Genomic DNA, 12417 nt, shown 5'->3' with positions numbered 1-12417 from the left:
TTACAAAGTACGAAATTACCTTGCGTATAATTTTGTTGTGTATTTGTCACATTTTACATTGTTATAACAATTTTCTTCTGCGATAAACAAGTGCTTAGCTTTCCTTAAGTTGTGAATGAATATAAGTCAACTAAGGGGAAAACCGAAATCCTCAGCATTGTACCAACATGTGACACTGGCGACACCACACAAAATTAGATCAACTTCATAATACAACGACCTCGTACTCTAATGTCACGAGCCGGAAATAAAATGCTGTGTAATCAAAAACGCCAGCAGTCCCCGGGTGACGAGTGGTCGCCGGGGGAGTCTTGATAGAGGGAGCGAAGCGCGAAATGTGTTGCGAGTGACAGTGTTAAGTCGGTCCATTTAAAAGGTTTGGGCGAACCCACTGAGGACACCTTCGATGGACCGATAGAGCGCCACGTCGTGACTCAGCCGAGGAACCGTGAAGGAAATCAGGTACAGTGTTTAGATATCTTGCTGGCTTGTGCGTAAGGGTGACGTGGGAGACCGCTGGAGGCACGTGTTTCCCATAGTTGAGCAAAGTAACAATACCAGTGTTCAAGCTCTTCAAACTTCCACGGTAATGCCCAATCTTCTCGCACACTCCACCTGCATTCTTGAGGTCGCCTGTCCAGGCCAATCCGAGAGTCCCCATCTCGAAATCTCTGTAAGTGAACATGTAGGCCAGGCAAAAGGCATCGTAGTCTTCCTCGGAAAACAGTTCTAGGAACTTCTCCACTCCATAGTTTCCAGGAAATCGATACGTGATGTCGTTGAGAGCGTCGGTGGAATGGACCTTTATCCTCTTGACCATAAAGCTGAGGTTGTCGGGCTTCCCGTCTTGGTCGAAATCTGTCACTTTGTAGATGTTGTTCACCCTCTGAACATGCCGCGTCATGGCCTGAATGCAAGCTTCCTCGGAGCCGAATTTCTGGAAGAACAGGTGGTCCGCCTGCAGGTAGAGCATGCACGTGGTTTTCTTGGGGTCTATCGTCGCCCGCTTCTGAACATGGGCGTGCGGATCGGGCCACGACAGGCTCTCGGGGAACCAGCCTTTCCTCCTGGCGTGGGGCGGACCTATCACAGACTTTGAGGATGCGACTTTGGAACAATCGTTCGTCACGGAAGAAGAAGATTTAGCGGAAGAAAACGATCGGTGCATGCGGAACTTCGGGCACGGGTTGAAGTCCTCGGCGTCGTCGGAAGGTTCGTCGCGCCACTCCTCCTCGCGGCGTTTGAGATGGAGGAGATGGGACGTGCAAGGAAGGTCGGGGGAAGGGGGATCGACGTCGGAACCGCGGTACACCACGCTGTGGAAGTCCTGGGGATGGGGAAGATACCGATGGGCCGGTTCGATGAAGAAGTCCTCCTTGCTCGTGGAGACTGTCCCGTCGAACAGGCCGTCCGTCGTCACCAAACCGTTGACCACCGCGTCTTCATCATCCTCAAGGGTCCCGACGTACACTTTGGCAGTATCGAAGTCTACAGATCACTTGGTGCTTTCAAAGACGGCGTCGTCAGCGAAGATGTTGCAGTCTGGGACGAGCCGTATCTGGAATAGTCTGTTATGAGCGGTGAAGTTAAGGCGAAGTGGGGCGGCAGACAAGTCTCTTCTCAGCCTCCGATGCTGCGTCGCAAGATTGTCCCTGTCGTAATACACAGGCTCGAAATGGCGGATGAACTCATTCAGTACCAGTCCTGACCGCGAGGAAGACACGGCCGTCGAGACGATCAGGAGTGCCAGGACAATTCTTGCGGGCAGTCGCCCCTCCGCTCCGGGAACCAACATATTCGGCTGCCTTCACGTCATCGCAGCACCGAGCACCACTGCACCAACACAACACTTGCCACGCCGGCTGTGCACCGACGGTCGTCTCTGTGCATGGACAACACCAGCGTGTTTTGACACCGCACTCACACTTTCTCACCACCTCCCGCTGGTACAGCCTCGCGCGAAACACTCACACAGAAACACATTTTTTTTACTGATACGACACACAACTCACACGATTTGGACAGAAATACCAAATCAAGTCCCTACCTCTTCTTGTTACATCTGCCATTTTTATGACACATATTTACATTAACTGTTATTACATATTTGATACTCTCATTTCCATTTATTTTTTTCTGAAGACTTTTCATTGTGTTTTGCTATAATCGAATGCGTACTGTGTATCTAATCTTATTATTTACACCCTGATTAAATTTACCAATTGCTCCTGTTCACGCTCAAAATTTTATTTTATGACATACTAAACACTGATAGTGATCATCATTTGCTGTGTCATCACTAATGTACCTTACATCGTTCTGTGTCATTCTGTTCTTTCGTGTGGTGCTTCTGCTATCTCGAGTGAAAGTAGGGTCTATATTGAAAATGACCGCCATGGATGACAAACCAGACGAGCCACCGATTTGCAGTGGTGCAGGTAAGTACTCGATTAGGGATCTTTTTTCATGCAGTTGAAGAACTTCTACCGAAATGTTGGAGGTGGTGCATTATGAGAGACCGTGCCCTGAACTATGCATAACCAAATCAAGTAAGAAAAACGGGAAAATGTTCAACATCAGTTAAACGTGTCTCAGTAACAAACAATATTATGTGGTGGTTCTTGTTGAATTTGTTTTAATTCCACTTTTTAAGTACCACAAAAAGGCTAATTTGGATTGGGCCACAGTTTAAAGTGGGAACTGGCTACGCCTCGACCGAGTATCGAACCCTTTCATTACAAGTTAACGACGTTACGTATTATGTGTGTTATAATTAGCCGAAATGGAAAATTGACCCGTCATTTGCCTATCACGAAGAGTCAAGCCCCTGTCCCCCTTCCTATGGTTCAGCTGTTTGACTGTGCATTCTGGCTAATGTCAGTGAGAGAAGGATACGCTTAAACTAATATATTAGTAAAACATTACTCACATTATTCACAGTTTAGAAGTATATAAGATCATCACGGTTAACCCAATACAAAGATTGATTTTTGATTTGATTTGATTTAGTTTATTTTACTTCGCGTTTTGTGCCTCTTGGCTAATTTGCGAAGATGGGGATGAGTGATGAAATGATGAAATTGATGAATGGACATTCACAAACAACCAAGCCTGACCGGGATTCGAACCCGGGGCCCTTGGCGTCGCAGCGCGATGTGCTAACCACTCGGCCACAGGGTCGGGCTCAATGCAAAGAAAAGTGCCATAAAATTACTTAGTATAAATAGAAGTAATACTTAATTTGTCTAAAGTTGCATTATTTTCATAAAGCCTATCCCTTTTGCGTTGATTCCCAATTTACTAAAAAGAACGAACGCACGTTGACCCCCCATATATTTTTAGTTTTGGGTTTGTATTTTAAGGCCACTTTATGCGTAGATAAGCTAATCGGAACTGAACCTACAGAAGTGCAGAAATGCAGGACGTTGTCTTATTGCAAAATAAATACAACTTGTAAGAAACGTGATACTTATTAGGGCTGTGGAAATATGAATATAGCAGGCCCCCAAGTATTGGCATCAAACAAATATTTTCCACATCTTCGATGTGACCTGTATTGCGATCCGAAACCTGGTATCTAAAATCCATAACTGGCTGCCCTACGCATTTTATTCTGGGATTGACACTTCCAAGGCACAGTCAACGGCAAAGATAATGGTAGGAAAATTGACCAACACTATTTTCATTACATTTTCATTCTATTGTACATCCTATGTTGTTTTTAGGAGTAAATTACGTTAGTTCGAAGCGAGCAATGGCCTCTACTTATTGATTTCATTATTTCAATTCATTATTATCACACTGTGTAATACAAACTGAATGAAAATGGTAATGGATAGTGGCGGCAATTGGGCTCCAAAACTGGTCTGCAAGGTGCCAAAACGGGGGGGGGAGGTGCCAAAACGGAGGGGGGAAGGTGCTAAAACGGAGGGGGGAGGTGCCAAAACTGGGGGGAAGGTGGCAAAGACAGTTTAGTTCCCCTTCGTATATAAGGTTTAGCATAAAAGTTGCAAAAAAAGGGAGAAAGTGCTCCCCTTGCCGCCACTGGAGATGGACAATTCGTCGTTACCAGGATTTCTGAATAATAGAGCTGTCCTATGTTTTGTTGATGTTTTGTGCATAATAGGTTAGACGAACCAGCTGATTTAAATTGACTTGAGCTTTTACTATAAATCAACTTTGTGTAGAAATAGGCTAGTCATGGTGGACCTACAGTTTAAAGTTGAATCCTAACACTATATGTCTCCATCGAACACAGGACATCTTTATTACAAGACAACGAAGTTGCCACTACACTATCGGGGAGGGCCTCTACAGACACAGCAGCCAAATTATAATCGAGAACTCTAAGTTACTTAGGGACAAATAAAAAAAAAAATAGTACACTAACCCGAAAATGTAATACTAGTATGTTCCTTTCTTTACCACGAAATTAGCATGACCTGCAGACTACACGAGTGTTTCCAAAGACCAAAGATATGTTGCTTATACTCTCTCCTTCACAACAAACTTCAACTAAGAATTAAAACACGAGTGTTTCTCTTCGTCATATTCTGGTGAACCTGATTAACATAAATGTCAGATCTAAATTTTACTTCCAGTCTGTCTTTATTTACGTGCAGCACGCAAGGGTAACGTTTCAGGTTTCGAATCCCAGAAAAGCATGCTTTGTACTTGTCTTTCTTGCATCATGACAGCTGTACAGTCACGGACAGTTCTGGGTTGTATCAATTTCATTGACTTTCAATTGGACAATTACAAACCAGTAGTGTCAGTGACTGTACAAATGTCCCAATTCGATATTACAACGGCAGAGTGCTTCTACTGCTTGAAAAAGTGGGTGTTATCTGCTGCCGTAACCTACAGTCGTTCCCCTTCTCTCACTTGTTTGGCTGCGAGAGTAGTGCGTTTTACTGGTATCTAATTTTCGCTGCGGGCTACAAGCAAGGTGTACGAAATTAATACCTCATGCCACATATAACATCACGATTATTATTAGAGATTAATTATGATTGGCCTTTTGCAGAGTGAAATACTTATTATTTCTTCTAAATCTTGTATTTACAACGACAATCAAAGAAGAGTAAGAATACCTTATTTGAAATTGTTAATCCCCCAAGACAAAGGGAGACGGAGTTCGGAATGCAAAAGTTAACCTTCGTTCTTGGTTCTTGGGGAGAACCTTCATAGTATTAATATTACGAATGGTTTGACCAATGAATGAGTAATAATTGCAACAGACAGGCGGAGCAAGGGATGAAAATCCTGTGGATAGAACGAAATTACTATTTACATTGGGAACCATCAAACATGATTTGCTTACCTAAACACTACTGCATACCCAGCCCAAAGCTTGACAAATTATGAGTAATAACGAGCAAATGTAGAATGAAATGTATTATGGAACAGTTATTGGTCCATCATTCCCAGCTGAGTTTTATCTTTAGACATCTCTCATAAATGACTTATCAAAAGTTTCATCTGTCCATGATTTTGCAAAACTCTACCTTTCCAATTCCACCTTCCTCTTCAGAGGTATGCCTTGTTCGATACCCGGTGGAGGCACATAGTGGTTCGGATCTCATTTTAAAACTTTCGGTCCAGTCCCATTTAGCCTACCTGTACATAAAAATGGACTTAAAACTATCCGTAAAAATCCAGAGATATACCGACCTCCGTACGAAGTGGTTAGCACAGAGTTTACGACGCCAGTGGCAACGGGTTCGCATCTCTGCCTGGGTATGGCTGTTCTTTGCGAGCGTTGCTGCATCCATTCCGTAACTTCATCCTATCATCACTCATCCTCATCGTCGCGATTAGACACACTCTGTAGAAAAGCGACGCTAAATAACAAAATCAATTTTTTCCAGGGGCCCGCACACACGAACAATATATACATACATTGAAGAAACGGAATAGCAGAAAGGTTTTGACATTTCCTTTCACATACTTGTGTATTTTACATTGAAGGGGCCTTAAGTGATGCTTGCCATGGGCCCAAAATATGTAGATCCGTCACTGGCAGTCATTTGTTTTCTCCTCTCTCTTCCGCATTTACCCGAGTACCGCCGTGTTGCCAGTTTCCTTCACTCCTTCGTTATCAAAAGCTTCAACAACGATAAATATTACATCTCGACTTTCGATGTGTGACGTTCATAATGATAATGCTTAGCACTGAATAAAGGTGACGACCATCTGTTGAGGAATGCTGAACATTTTGGCAACGCAGGGGCAGGATGACATTGTAAAGAGCTCATTGCGTCACCACTCTCCGACCGCTCCCTTACTGTTGAAAATTAAATAACAGTTCCAGTGGATTTTTCTCATCTCGGTCAAGCTTAAACATCAAATTCATTCTCTCTATTTTTCTTAGGTGGAGTTCGACTTTCAATCATTCTTCGGCTAATTCCGTCCTTTGATGCTGATACGTTTTCACCTTTCAAGTAAATCCAGGATTGATTGATTTGGTGTTTAATAGCACTTTCTGATAATCGAGACTGAACCTACAGTTTAAAGTGGGATCCAAACCACTGTTTGCCTCCACCGGGTATTGATCCCGGGACCTCTTCTTTACAAAGCGACGACGCTACAACTGCGCCATCGGGGAGACCCAAGTAAATGCAGGAAAAATCATGCCTTGTGTAAGAACTAGAAGCCAAGAGGATGAAAAACATTTCGGCTCTTCCTGCAAAAAGCGATAAGAAGTGCGTGTTTTTTTTTCCTTTCGCCAAACTACATTGTAAATGCAGTACAAGAAGATCTGTTTCCGGTGGTTGACTGCGGACGGAATAGATAGTCGAAATGCTACAAAAGGAACGTTTGACCCATCTTTCAGGGCTGAAAGACGGTGTTACGGAGTATCTTTGCGAAACTTTTCTTTGGTTTGTTCAAAAGATTTACTGGTAATTCATTACTGCAAAGATTACTCTAACTGTGTTTGCTTTATCAATATCATTTGCGTACTAAACACACGATTTTCAAAGTGCTTTGAAGCAGTCGTACGGTTAGTGCCTAACATATAGGGCCTGCACTATGTAATTGTGGTAATTTCTTCGGCCTGTAATCAAGGAGATCCGGATTCGATACCCTGGAGAGACACACAGTGGTTCGGATACAACTTTAAACTGTTGGTCCAGTCCTGATTAGCCCATCTGTGCATAAAGTAAACTTAGAATTCAAGTTAGCGTGATAACAGATTTATTTACCGGTTGGAGCTCGCACATTTCTGGCTCTTGAAGCCATTTGGGAAGCTACGTGAATTAATGGGATCCGATCGAGAAAACCAGATAACAGCGGCTATGCGATTCGAGGTTCTGACCACGTGTCAACCAATCAACAGGCGTTTGTTATTCAAGGGCCGTTTCGCCACGGAGTTTATTCATTGTGACTGTTATATAGATGATTAAATGATAAGATGAGCGGGAAAATATTGAAGAACCAGTCTGTTATCCTAACCACTACGTCAGCTTGTATTGTGTTTCACGCTAAACAGAGCCGAATTCTGTCACTGGGTGAATCACGGGTGTTATGATAGGCCAGCTGCAAAGTTATGTAACAGCTGCCTATCTACTCGTTCAAGGGATTTTAGAGTAACTTTCCTTTTAAGAATACGTCAAATTTAGAAAAAAATTGCATGATCCAGGAGTGGTAAGAAATAAGTCCTTATGCTCACATCCCTTGACTACATTTATAGGCACGCCACTGAAAGGGTGGGAATATTGCCCACAAACAGGAGTAGGGTGTAAGGCATGACTTTCCTTCAAGCGCCTAAATGACAACGTCTCTTTTAGGTATGACACGATGGACTTAAGGAAGGGGGGCGGGGGGTTCGTACTAGGATACCTAGGGCCGCACAAAAATGAGAAGCTGAAGGAGCCGAAGTGAAGAAGACCATGGACTACAAAAATTTCTTAACGTTGTTATAATTGCAAAATACTTTTACTTGCTTATTTCATGAACGAAGGAGTATCTAGCGCTTAAATAAGTTCTTACATCATGACCATATTTTCAAAGGTCACGTGATACAAACAATATGTACAATTTTATTGCTCGAATATAAACAATTGTTCCTCGAAATAAGAATGTAAACATTTTGAATGCCAACATTTAAAAGTCAAGTGGAGAGATATTGAAGGCTGAAATCAACATCCTTGTTTCTTTGTTCGCGTCCAGTGTGGCTATTGTTTTCCTTTAGTGCGTTTGCGGTATTTGTGTTATATGGCGAAATACATATTGAAAGTGTCCGTTTTAAAGGACAACGAAGTTTAATGAATATGTTTAATCAGATGTATCGATATTTTAAACTATACAAGTGCTATTAGTACAGAGTGTGCATTTAGCAGACAAACGGGGCTTTAGCGTCTAGACTCACACTCAGTCTGTGTGTTGCTAACCACCCATGCGTGTTCGTCATTGCCTTGCTTCAATTTCACCCTAATCTTTGCGAGTGACCAAAAGAGACAGATGCGAGATGTCAACTAATCAAATCAATAAGTAGATAACAGCAACAAATCATTGTGTCTTCATGCAAATGTTGCATATAATGTGAAGGCTAGGATGAATGATGAAACAGACTGTCGGAAAAAACACAACTTCATGTCCAGGTTTTTTTAACCGGGATGCGAACCTAGGACATCGTGTTTTGTAGCAGGCTACACTAAAAATTCAGCCACAGAGCCGAACTGAAATACCTTGTGCTTGCGGGAGTAATTCCTGAGACGTAAACGATATAACTGGGAAGATGAAAAGAGACTGTTGCATTGGCGTCTTCAAGTCTACACGGAGCATTCACCACGTCAGTTGCAAGAACTTAACTTGATTTTGCGGTTTCATGGGTGAATATTATTTATTCCCATACTTTCGGTCATTGTGTTTGTGTATAATCAAGGGGTCCCGGGTTCGATACCCGGTGGAGGCACTAGTGGTTCGGATCCCAATTTAAACTGTAGATCCAGTCCCGATTAACCTTACTGTGAATAAAGTAGAATTAAAACACCAAGTCAATTAATTTTGTTTCTGTAGTCGAACTTTGAGATATGCATGCGAAAAGAAATGTTAATTCCACGATGGTGGATTAAGGGTGTATGCTTTGTTAACTGACTGTAGCAATTACAATCATGCAAAATTAAATCTTTGTAGGTAGGCTCACCTAAAGACTACTGGTAAAATGATTTACTTTTATGCAAATGGCTATTTAATGTACTTGAAGGTATTATATATTTTCAATTTGAGACATCACAGAGAGCGGATGGGTGGCTGTTGTAGGACTGCTGAATTCACCGCATTATTCCTACAAGGTAAGGGAAACTATGCGTTCAAAATGTAAATACTTTTATCCAAAACCCGATTAGCCTTCCTGTGCATAAAGTGGACTTATAACAACAAATCAATCAATCAATATTATCCAAAACGCTAGTAACAATAAAAAAGAGTGTGGGAAAAAGTTGTCTTAAGCACTCTGTCGCTGTCCTCAATATTTCGCATGCATGTCCTACTTGAGAAGCACGGACTTGAACGTTACTAAAGTACCGTGCGTTCATTTCGATCTTCAGCCGAGAGATCGGGAGAAGCGAGGCGGGCGGCGCTGACGGAGATGCCGACATTTGCGGTCTTTAATGCCCGCTTATTTTTATGGACATATGCTGACATCTATATAAATATTGCAAAATGAGCACTAATCTGTGTTATAACACGCAAAAGTTCTCCTGTAATTCATCACACAAATAAATACGCTTTAGAAACGATATTAAGAGCCACAGATAATAAAACATTTTAATCATAGTTTTGACAAGTTACGTCCTGCTTAAGTTTATATCCTTGAAAGAGTTTTGTGTCGATGGGGATCGTTTGGAGGTTTCGAATGTGCAACACTGTATCAAGATTACGCTGCAGACGAAACCGTTAAAAGTCAATGGTTTTCGTGAGCTTCCTTGCAATCCTAAATCTCCGAGCACGAGTTTTTTGTTCCTTCGCGACTAGATTAAGACAGAGCTGTGAATATAGTGGCGAGCAGATGTAAACCAAGAGCGTGTTAATTTCGTACTGTGCGCAAGAGTGTTATTCTTGGTTACTTGCTTGTGTTATTGCAATGTGTATGTGTGTTGTGTCAGTGAGACGATTGGAATGCCAGTCGCAAAGTTCACGTTACGAAAGGAGCTGATAAGTCGGCCCGACCAAGAAGGACTTTAGCTACAGGCACGAAAGTTTCGGCCTATTCAACGTATTCTCCCCTAAGGTCTACACACTTGGCACTTTGTTGCTCCAACTTCTCTAACCTCTCCAAAAAAAAAAATATTTCTCCTGGTCTGCACAAAACTGTTCGGTACTGTTATAACCTCGCTATCACTTCTAAATTTCAGTTGTTATCAGATAATTAGGGTATTTTCAACAAGATTCGGCCACAGCCCATACCGGCGCTGATTCTTTGGACGCTATAAGGGAGGTGTTTGATGACAGAATAATATCTAGAGGTTTATGACCTTCACGTTCGCCAGATCTTACCGCATGTGACTATTATTTGTGGGGAACCAAAATAACCCTCATAGCATCGACGCACTAAAAGACAATATAAGGGCAGAACTTGGAAGAATTACGGAAGAAGAACTTTTGCGTGTGTATCAAAATTTCATCAAACAATGCCAGGAATGTGTGAATGTAGGTGGACATCACTTTGAACAACTCTTATAACACAGGTTAGTGCTCGTTTTGCAATATTTATATAAATGTCTGCATATTTCCATAAAAATAAGCGGGCAATGCAGGCCGGAAATGTCGGCATTTCCTTCAGCGCCGCCCGCCACGCTTCTCCCGATCTCTCGGCTGAAGATCGAAATGGACGAAAAATTACGTACAAACCCCCCTTCCCCCATACACGTAAAAAGCTACTGCTACCAAGGTCCTCTGGGTTCTCCTCTAACTCCGCGCTTTTAATCCGAGGATACGGGTTTCTTCACACATTGACTCACATGCTAGTCTTTCATGAAAATCCGCGCTTTTAGTAGGTCATTCCCAATGAATAGAACTGCGGAGGTATAGCTCGCGCACATTGGAACAATGTTTGTTAAAAATAACTTATGAAGCTTGGTTCACGTCAAAATAGAGGCCTAGCAGTCTTTGTCGAATTGTGTGACTCGTTCCCGTGTGTCTCCATATCGATGGCGGGGCAATCGTTTCACGGTTAAGCTGTCGCAATTAGTAATATTTTATCATTACTGCAAGAATTGTGTGTTACTTTTCCTTTCCTTTATGCTTACTTGTGAAATGTAGATTATTTATTTCAATTTTACTGTTTTTTTTTTTTTAGTTTTCACTTTGTTCTACAATACGTATGTCCTATAAACATACGTATTTTGTATTTTTACCTGCTCAAATGATTTAACTTGGTTCTCTAATATCTAGAGTTGAAGCACGGCCAATTTGTAGCCATTTTTATACCTTACTTAAAACTGTTATTCCGACAAAAATGATTTGTGTTATTGAAGTCGCGACTTTACAATTTTATGATCTGTAGGAATCGAAGATGAAAGAGGTAGAAATTACATTACCTATACCTATTTTCGACTACATTTGAATTGTATTCTAGCTCAAGAGTAAAAGACAGAATAGGTAAGGTGGCAGCCAAATTGTTGAATGAATGGGATTCTGACCAAAGCGAAGAACCCTTGCAGCAGTACGGTGTAAGACATTAATGCAAGCATAAAACCATTGTTTTACAAAAGAATTGCACTTAAGACTGGAAGAAGTTTTGTTTTTCATATCCCTAGCTTCCCCTGGCGTACAAGAAATTAACATACCTGAGGGAGTCTCAGAGGCCCAGACATTTTTTTCCTTTTTAACATTAAAATTTTAAAATTCATGAAACCATTTTTTTAATGAATCAATCTTCTTTTGTTGTTCATATAGGTGCACTTATATAACAAATATATAATAATTGCAAAATGACCATCATGTGAACCAATTATTACACGAGTGTCACAAACATTTTATCATTTACTAGACCTCAAAATTACATGTAAATGATGAATAAACGCTATTTCTTGTTTTCGTATCTGCTATTCTCAAGTAATTATAATAACTACATTAATTACCATAATTACCAACCAATTATACTCTGTTACAGGCACAAGGTTCATGGCGGAACATACTGATAGGCCCACAGCGTGAATTTTTCTCCTATGTAAGTTACCTTCATCATTGTATGAGCAGAGGTAATTCAGAAATATTGGTAGGGACCATTGCAACGTATTTTAATTTATCTTCATTTTTTAAATACAAATATCCTGAGTTGAGAATTTTACAAACAAGAGGTGGTTGGCCTGGAATCCCCCCCCTCGGGTAAGCAAGTGCTAGTAATATATCATTTTAATTAAGGGCGCGGGGGGATGGGCTGATTCCAAAATAATAATAGTTATACACAAT

General features: G+C 41.5%; 1 protein-coding gene and 1 pseudogene across 1 annotated transcript; both read right to left on the bottom strand.

The window, feature by feature from the left end:
• Positions 1-466: 466 nt before the first annotated feature.
• Positions 467-1168, bottom strand: LOC145982367 (disintegrin and metalloproteinase domain-containing protein 10 pseudogene; annotated as a pseudogene).
• A 327-nt stretch (positions 1169-1495) lies between these two features.
• On the bottom strand, positions 1496-1795 carry LOC145982364 (disintegrin and metalloproteinase domain-containing protein 10-like). Its single transcript, XM_083115920.1, has one exon. It carries the CDS (start codon positions 1793-1795, stop codon positions 1496-1498), a length of 300 nt encoding a protein of 99 aa, XP_082972046.1.
• Positions 1796-12417: the final 10622 nt, after the last annotated feature.

This window comes from Lepisma saccharinum, unplaced genomic scaffold (assembly GCF_977018435.1).
Source record: "Lepisma saccharinum unplaced genomic scaffold, izLepSacc3.1 HAP1_SCAFFOLD_157, whole genome shotgun sequence".
Classification (NCBI taxonomy): Eukaryota; Metazoa; Arthropoda; class Insecta; order Zygentoma; family Lepismatidae; genus Lepisma; species Lepisma saccharinum.
Note: the sequence above shows the minus strand (reverse complement) of the source record. Positions and strands in the feature narration are given on the sequence as shown.

Bases quoted from the DNA above. Each gene is read 5' to 3' on its own strand.
- LOC145982364 (XM_083115920.1), bottom strand. From the start codon at position 1,795: ATGTTGGTTCCCGGAGCGGAGGGGCGACTGCCCGCAAGAATTGTCCTG.